The sequence below is a fragment of the Brassica napus genome, unplaced genomic scaffold (assembly GCF_020379485.1).
Source record: "Brassica napus cultivar Da-Ae unplaced genomic scaffold, Da-Ae ScsIHWf_143;HRSCAF=255, whole genome shotgun sequence".
Lineage (NCBI taxonomy): Eukaryota > Viridiplantae > Streptophyta > Magnoliopsida > Brassicales > Brassicaceae > Brassica > Brassica napus.
In genome coordinates, this window is record NW_026014852.1 from 20,071 (window position 1) to 29,904 (window position 9,834).

The 9,834-nt window shown below is 33.5% G+C and overlaps 1 protein-coding gene across 1 annotated transcript; it reads right to left on the reverse strand.

Annotated features, from left to right (window-relative positions):
* Positions 1-510: 510 nt before the first annotated feature.
* On the reverse strand, positions 511-1,119 carry LOC111213185 (auxin-responsive protein SAUR50). The gene has a single exon (XM_022714868.2). The coding sequence runs from the start codon at positions 952-954 to the stop codon at positions 580-582; it is 375 nt and encodes a 124-aa protein (XP_022570589.1). The 5' UTR covers positions 955-1,119; the 3' UTR covers positions 511-579.
* Between the last annotated feature and the right edge of the window lie 8,715 nt (positions 1,120-9,834).

A 9,834-nucleotide genomic window follows, 5' to 3' on the forward strand; every position in this document is an offset into this window, starting at 1 on the left:
AGTTCTGTCAAAAACTAAAAATTGGTAATGATAATTTTAACATTTTTACCAAAAAAAATTATACGAAAAATAATATGAAAGCTAGTTTTGACTAAATACCGTTTCAAGCGTAACAATTGTCAATCTGAAGTTTTTTTTTTTGCAACGAACGACTATTATATTATTCAAATTTGAGGTGGGTAAGTAGACAAGTCAAACTGAAGTCGAGGAGCACTAAACAACACACTTTTAATCAGTTGTTTAAAATATGAAAAAATATACCAAAACACTGAGGTTTAGGTCATTTTACTAAAACAATTCAGTTTTTTGAGGTTAGTTAAAACTATGACATATCAAATTCGCCGGATGATTTGCGTCTTAACTGTCGAGATGCAAGTTTAAGGCGTGATAAGATAAATTATTCGTTAGATACCCAAACATAGCATAGTTTTTTTTTTTGTTAGATACCCAAACATAACATATATCCCCAACGCATAGTTAAACACTAGAATGAATGCTTTAGAGTCCCTCTTGTAACGAATCCAGTTTTATTATATTATATCAAGTAGACCATGTATATAATCACTACAAATAAAAGTTCTAACACCACTGTTCGGTCAATATCTTCCGGAGGTGGCTTGGCCGGCATGGTACCATGAGTGCTCCATCGTGATTGAACCCATACTCTTCCTCCGCCCGTTCGAGAAGCTTCCTGAACATCGGGTGTTCTAGAAACATTAGTGGGACAACAAATCTTTGTGTAGCCTCATGATATCCATCAACGGCTATCACCGCAACATGACCTTCCTTCACATCTTTTGGGACACAATCACGGCCGTACTCCTCGGAACAGGGTTTCTTGGCCGAGGAAAAGCCTTTAATCTGCACCAACCTCTCTACAACATTCTTGAGCTTCACAATTCCACCCACTTTCTTCTTTGAGGACTCAACTGTGATCATTATTTGCCTAGCCATGATAAAAACTAGGTTCCCTTTACTCTTTTGCTTTTTTTTTCCTCGGGATTTTAGGGTTCTTGGAAAAGTATATGTTTGAGTATAGACATGTAAGAAGGATTATTTATAAAGAGGAATGGTACAAATAGGATAAGAAAGAAGAGGAAGAAGTGAGAAGGAGAGTATAGGAGACCAAAGCATGTGGCTCGTTTTCTTCGCTTTGAATTTTCCACAAAAGCGTTTCCACTGTAAGTTTTAGTTTTGCTTTCATTTGTTTTTTTCTACTTTCTGTACAATTAACATCGACTATCGATAATAACTCAACCATGACGACCAATAAAAACACTTAAATCATGAGTTATATTCATTACTCTTCAGGGCAAGATTTAACAATTTCCACCTCCAAAAGGTCTGAACTATAATCCCTATAGAGCTTTTTATTACTTTAGACACACACAGTTTAATAAGTATTACAGTTTAATTATAAATAGTTTTACCTAAAAGCACAAATATTTAGAAAGTGGTTATTTAAAAAAATATATCATTTAATCAATAAAATAGTGCCCACAGCATAGTACTAAATAACGGCGCTAAAAAGTAGTTTTTGCAGTAGTTTATACAAATCGGACGAATGAAGAACATTTTGCTCAATCAAATGCAACTTTAGTTTTTGGTTTTTAGATTTTAGTTTTTGGTTTTTGGATTTTAGATTTTGGTTTGGTTTTTGGTTTTGCTGTATTTTTTTTTTTTAAAATTAATCAATACATTGCTTTAAAATAATACAACAAAATAACAATAAATATTTAGATTTTACAATTAAAATTTATCAAAATACTGTGATTATTATTTTAAAATTAAATAGTATAACATATTTAAATTATTATATTTTTAAGAAAAATATATTATAGTAAAATATAAATCATAAAATATATATAAATTATGAAAAAATAAAAATATTAAATTTCGAAACTACTTAGAAATTTTTCTTATATAAATTATTTTAATTTTTAAAACTTCAAAAGCAATAGTTTTTCTTATATAAATTATTTTAATTTTTAAAACTTCAAAAGCAATAGTTTTTCTTATATAAATATTATAAATTATACAAAAATTAAGTACATAGAATTTTGAAACTAATTTTGAAAATCTTGATTGGCAACTCAAATGGTTTTAACAAAAACAAAAACAAAAACTAAAAACTTGATTGGATAAAAAATAGTTTCTACAAAAACAAAAACCAAAAAGTAAAGCAAAAACACAAACAATAACCTCTTAGTTTCTTTGAAGTACAGGCTGTAGGAGAGAGAGCAAGAGAAAGAGAAACAAAAGAAATACTGTATATAACTTTGACCCAACTACACAAAATATTTAAGATTCGACTGGGGACATGCATCTGCAGCCATAACATTGAGTTAATATAGGATCCATCCTCGTATTAAAATCAACTTAGCGACAGATGTGTTGAAAACGTTTTTATAGCATGGCCGTAAATTTTGATCCATGAAGGCTCGATGATAAACATAATTTACTTGTATAGTAGTAGGGTATTCACATGTATCCATAAATTTTTTGTTTTCCTTATAATTTTTACTTGAATTGAGAATTAATTGTTTTGGCATGATTCATAATATGGAAGGAACTGAAACATAATTAATTCAAAAAATTCAGAAAATTTTCAAGCAAGTTTGTGATGACTGCCTGAACGTTGATCTGTATTGTTGTTGGGGAAAATATGTCAAATATACTGTTTTATAGTTCTATATATAATCAGTTGTGTTTCTTTTTCATATGTTTGACTAGGAATTTCGTAAAAGCGTAACACTTTTTTGTATTAACAACTTACATTTTATAAGATTTGAATATGGATATGTACACATTGGCGATACTATATATAGTACATACAAATCACCTAAACTAGTATATTCTAGTCTTAACTTTTTTTTTGTTAAGCTTTATAATGGGAACCACAGTTTGCACTCAACAAAGTTTAAATACGTATAAGGGATATAGTTAATTAGTTATCATAACAATGATGAGGAATACATAATAGCTTAGTATTAAAATTTACAAGTATTCTTTTCAAATTTTTTTTTACAAGTATAGTGACCCATCAAGAAAGCTTTTCTACAACGTTATCAACTTTTTTTTTGCACGGATCGAGGACTCTTTTCCCAGTTTTTTCAATCAACTAAAACTTGAAATTTAAAAAAAAAACTAGAACCATGCCTTAGGTTTCCCCATATTGTGTCTAAACCGGACAAGAGATCTCCACAATTGAAGGTTGATATGTCATTTCCATATACACACATTATCGTGTGTCTTTGTGAGTTATGACCTGTGTAATAGTTGATATGTCATTTCCATATACACACATTATCGTGTGTCTTTGTGAGTTATGACCTGTGTAATAGTACTGTGTTTTGTATCTATGCATGCAAAGCCGTGGTCGGTTTCGTACTATATTGTCATTAAAGAAATTTAGATGTGATCAAAATAATCAGTGTTTCCAATTCTATAGAACAAAACATCCCTAGACACTACGATATTTAGTGGCCCGGCCGTTTGAAATTATAGTGATTCATCTCTTAGTGTATAAATTCCAGTTTAGTAAGGCAAAAATCAAGGCCAAGAATGAAGTAAATACCATTATTGAAGTGAAATGTTCGGATCAAAGTCAAGCTTATAGTCAAACTTATTAGAGACAAAGTCTCTCATAAATTTGGAAACAATCTTAATTAATATATAAAAGAGATGTATAATCCACTTATCACCAATTGGTTATAAGTTAAAAGTCATCTAACTTAATATAATATCGGAACCCGATCTAAGCAATCCAAATTGATACAAGCAATCCAACTCGATTCACATCGATCCGGCCCAAAAGTTAGTCTATCTATTTTTATCCGAACATTATGAGATTGACGTTCAAAGAGTCATTATCTCGAAAAGGCATATTAGAGAAAAAGTTTCACACATTGAATGTTAGTAAAAATATATATAAAAGAAATAAAAGAATTTACTTATCACCAACTAGTTTTATGTTAGAACTCCATCTAACTTAGCATAACATACTTATGCGGACTTAATTAACACCAACTCCCGAACAGATAAAATGATTATTCAAGAAGTAATTATGTATGTTGGCTAAAAAAATTTAAATCGATCGAAGTAAATATAAACTCACACTTCTTACTCATTCTGTATTAGAAAAACATAGGTTGACAAACTATTAATCCGGGCACCCTTAGAAGTCCATAACTAAAGGTGAATATTTTGTTGTTGTCAACACCTTTATTATTATTACTAGATGATAACCCGCGCCCTGCGCGGGATGAAAAGATTTAAAGAGATTTTTGAATCAATAGGTATTAGAAAGTTAATAGTGTTAGAAAAAAATATTACATGTTATATAATAAGGGGGATTCAACGAAATTGTGTATGTCTATATAAAGTAAGCTTGGATTTAAAAAAAAAACTTGTGTATTTGTTTTATTAATTGAAGTATATTTCGTGGAAATGAATCTATAAGAGTAAGCAAAAAACTTATATAAAAATAAATTATGAAGCAAAGATAAAAACGAAACAAAAGCAATAAAATTATTGTTTTCATAAACTAAATTATAAATATAAAATAAAACGAAACATAAGCAAAATAATACTAAAATATGAAAAAACAAAATATAAGGATACTACTTTACGGATGAGGAGATGTAATCATACGGCCTTGTATTTATATATGCAAGACGCGGGCCGAGGGCAATTATAGCCATTTGCCATAATTTTTTCCGTAAAATCAATTAAAATTATGTCCAAGGCAAAATATTCACATCCCCTTTATATTCAAAATACTGAATTTTGAAAACTTGCCTTGATCGTTGCTATGCGAATTTATTGGAATAGTATAGGAAACAAACTGAGATTCTAGTCAACTAAATTAAATTCAAAATTAGTCAGTGAAGATCAAAAATATGATTATATGATTCGGTTTCGACGATGAATTTCCATTACCAAATTCGGCCAATATTAATGAGTACATATATAACCGGAATTAGTGTTATATTTAGCTTCATATTTCCTAATTTGAAATATTCATACGGCAATCATGCATTGTCACTCAAGTATTGTGTGGTTTACAATGCCTTTATGATCTTTCAAAATTATATTATGGCAATCAATACCATAATTGCCATATTTTCTAATTTATTGCATTGATAGATGGTTATCAACATTGCCAAGGATCTCGAGTATATCATTGATTATTTTCATATGTGATATAATATATAGTGTGATATATTCGATATGAAAATGAGATTCCTTAGTATTTTTTATGTAATATAATATATGGTAACCGGTTTTAAAATGATATAAAACACATTAACATAAAATCGAAAAGTAACACAACAAAAGCAACACTCGGTTTTGATATCATCTTCATTAAGATCACATGTAAAGATACATTAAACCGATTTCAAATTATAAATTATAATCTTCATTAAGAAAAATACATTAAACCGATTTCAAGTTATAATCTCATTTGATATAGTGTGATCTCGAGTATACATTTAAACAACATTCGAGTATAGTAGTCATATGTAATATAATATATGTCAACCGGTTTTAAAATGATATAAAACACATTACCAAATAACCGGTTACTTCTTTCGTCTACACTGAGATTGTACGTTACCAAAATATACTATTAAAACATTATGTTAAGCTATAATTAATAAATAATGGCAAAGAATGTAATAAATCTAGTAAAAAGAGGGTTTTTAATTAGAGAGTGTGAGAGTGAATATGGTGCTGCCATATAGGAAATGGCATGTTGGTTAATAATACATGAACATAAGGTTAGTCTTAAAAAATGTTCTTCTTTTAATATAAAAGGGATTGAAACCATTTGATTACATAGCCTTGGTTCTCTTTCCAGTTAGCTTAGCTAATTCATATACATAGATTAATTAATTCCTAGAGATATATTGAAAGGTCTGTTGCACTTTGAATTCTCTAGAATGTCCTGCACCATAGAGGATATCTCACTGCTGCGGACTGCTTTGATGCTTGAATCAAAGACGAACTGATTCCATTCATCCACCAGGGGTCTGCAATCATTGAGGAAAGTGATTTGCTTATATCCCAATCTTCTAAGTTGTTGTACATCCATTAGTAAAGCTTGTGCTTCGCCTTCAGTGACGTGTTAGTTGGCTTTATGGAAGAAGAGCCTTAGAAATGACATATGCTTTCTCTGCTGTTCAAGGACCATTCACTACAAGAAAACAGCGGTATTCTGACGGACATTCCGACAGAAAATGAAATCTTCGGAATATCCCGAGGAATTTCCGAGGAAATTCCGAGGAAACACAAAATTTGGTTTCCTCGGAATTTCCTCGGGAATATACCGACGGAATTCCGAGGAAATACAAATCCGTCGGAATATTCTTATGGAATACCGAGAAAAAACGTATTCCTCGGAAAAAACCGATGAATTCCGAGGAAATATTATAGCCGTTAGAGAGCCGTTGGGGGATTTTAAAAATTCCGAGGGAATTCCGACGAACTAGCCGTTGGCGCCGGAATTCCGTCGGAATTTCCTCGGTCTGTCGGCAGGATTTCAACTATAAATACAAGCACCCCTCTTCCTCTTCATTCACTCCATATCTTCATCCTCCCTCTTACTCTCTTTAGACACGGATTTGATTCATAAAAAACATGTCTTCTTCAAATTATTTTCGTTCTTGGATCAATCGACCTCATTTGGATCCGAACACAAGATTGCTTACGGAAGAATACCAATGAGGTATAACCGAATTCATGGGGTTAGTTCACCGACAACCGGAAGCAAAAACAGGTATGTTAAGATGTCCTTGCTCTAATTGTAAAAATAGAAAGGTTATTAAAGAGTGGGATGTTTGGACTCATCTATATTTGAGTGGGTTTACACGAAGTTACAAAATTTGGTATCATCATGGGGAAACTGATTATGAACATGGTAGTACTAGCGAACCTCAGCCAGCGGTTAGATTAGAAGAACCAATTAGAACGGATGTAGATTATGGTGTAGGTACTGGGCAGATGGTAAATGATCATTTTAGAGGGGAAGATTTACCCAATGCACAAGCTAGGAGATTTTATGATATGTTGGATGCTGGAAAGCAACCACTGTACGAAGGTTGCAGAGATGGTCATTCAGCTTTATCAGCTGCTACAAGATTGATAGGCATTAAAACAGATTATAATTTGGCTGAAGACTGTGTGGATGCTATTGCTGATTTTGTAAAAGGTATTCTACCCGAGGATAATGTAGCTCTTGGTTCATACTACGAGGTTCAGAAACTCGTAGCTGGTCTTGGTTTATCGTATCAGGTAATAGATGTATGCAGGGACAACTGCATGATTTATTGGAGGGCGGATGAACAGCGGGTTACATGTAAATTTTGTGGAAAGCCTCGTTATAAAGATGCGAGTGGAAGAGTTCCAGTGCCATATAAAAGGATGTGGTATTTTCCTTTGACGGAAATGTTGCAGAGGTTGTATATGTCTGAACGCACAGCGCAACCAATGAGATGGCATGCGGAGCACTCAACAGATGGTGAGATCAGACATCCTTCAGATGCAAAAGTGTGGAAGCATTTCCAATCAAAGTATCCTGACTTTGCGTATGAGAGAAGAAATGTCTACCTTGGATTATGTACTGATGGTTTCAGTCCGTTTGGCAAGAGTGGAAGACAGTATTCTCTATGGCCCGTCATTCTTACACCATACAACCTACCCCCAAACTTGTGCTTGCGACGAGAGTTTTTGTTTCTCTCGATTCTCGTTCCCGGACCAGAGCATCCTAAAATCACTTGATGTGTTTCTTCAGCCACTAATATATGAGTTACAACAACTATGGGCTCAAGGTGCTGAAACATACGATGTTTGGTGTAAAGAAAACTTTCAAATGCGGGCATTACTAATGTGGACAATAAGTAATTTTCCAGCATATGGTATGTTGTCTGGATGGACAACGCATGGAAGGCTATCATGTCCATGTTGTCAAGAAAACACTGATGCTTTCCAACTAAAACACGGAAGGAAAACGTGTTGGTTTGATTGTCACAGGAGATTCCTATCACCTGATCATCCATATCGTAAGAGTAGGAATTTGTTTACGAAGAACAAGAGGGTGTTTGACAGTCCACCTCCGAAAATTTGTGGGAAAGATTTGAAGATACAACTAAGAGATTTTGGTGCAGAAAGGACGCCAGACGTCGGTGGACATGAGCGTTTTCCGGTAGATGCTGTTGGAGAACTACATAACTGGCACAAAAAAAGTATTTTCTGGGATCTGCAATACTGGGAGGATCATCTGCTAAGGCATAATTTAGATGTCATGCATATTGAGAAGAACTTTTTTGACAATCTCATGAACAGGATCCTTATTGTTCAAGGTAAAACAAAGGATAATTTGAAGTCAAGACTGGATTTAGTCGATATATGCGCTCGTTCAGAACTTCATGTTGATGAGAATGGTAGGGCTCCTTTTCCCATATACCGACTTGATGCAGAGGGAAAAGATGCGTTCTTTGATTGGATTTCAAACGATGTAGAATTTCCATACGGTTACGCATCAAATTTGCGTAACTGTATCGACAGAAAGGAAAGAAAGTTTACTGGCTTGAAAAGCCACGATTGCCATGTAATGATGCAGCGCCTCCTTCCGTTCGCCTTCAAGGAACTATTACCACGAAATGTTCATGAAGCAATTGCGGGGATAAGTGGTTTCTTTCGCGATTAATGCACGAGATCAGTGACTCTTGAAGGTATTGAAAATTTGAAGACTAACCTTGAGAAGATATTTCTTCCCTCATTTTTTGATGTTATGGAGCATCTTGTTATTCACCTGGCAAGAGAATTGGAACTTGGTGGTCCTGTGCAGTATAGATGGATGTATCTGTATGAGTGGTATATGTTCTATTTGAAGAAGATGGTGAAAAATTTAAGTAGGGTGGAAGGTTCTATAGTCGCACAGATGATCAATCAAGAAACTTCAAACTTTGCCGAGTACTACTTTCCAACAAGAGTTCAGACCAAAAACAGAAGACCTGCTCGGCATGATGATAGAGGCAAACAGGCAACATATCATGTTACGGTTCCAGACATTTTCACAGACGTTGGAGGACGACTTAGCGGAAAACCAAAGGACCGTCGACTTACTGAGCAGGAGCGCAGTCATTTGCAAACATATTTGATCACCAACTGCAAAGACGTTCTTCAATATGATAGGTAAATAAATTAGCTTACAAATTTTATTTTAACAAGTTTAAATTTAAATCTTAATTAATTACATTATTGCCATTATATACAGGATTTTCATGGCAGAAAAGCAGTTCGAGTATAGATACGCCACAGAGAACGAACTAGAAGAAAAGCAGAGAGAATTTACTGGATGGATGTTTACTTATGTGAGTGCTTTAAACAAATTAAAATATATTTTATCACATATTTATACTAATTCACATTTATTGATATAATATATATATATATATATGTGCTATTAATAGGTGTCTGCTGGTTTGGCCAGAGGCGAAACATTTGACGATTGGATACGTGAGATGGTCGTTGGACCAAACTTTGTTGTGAAGTCATATCCGAGATTTTGTACTCGAGGATATGCATTCACAACTCAGAAGAGGAGACGTTCGAGTACGACTTATGATGCTGGCGTTTGTTCTGCATCAGGAGATGATGTATACTACGGACACATACATGAGATTTTGGAAATCAAGTATTTGGGCCATGGTTGGATTGCGCTGTATTGTTTTCTATTGTGATTGGCACGACAACACTCTCCAGATCGAGTGTAAGGAAAGCAATATGATCCTTTCATTTTGGGCCGATCAGTTTACAAATCAGTAAATA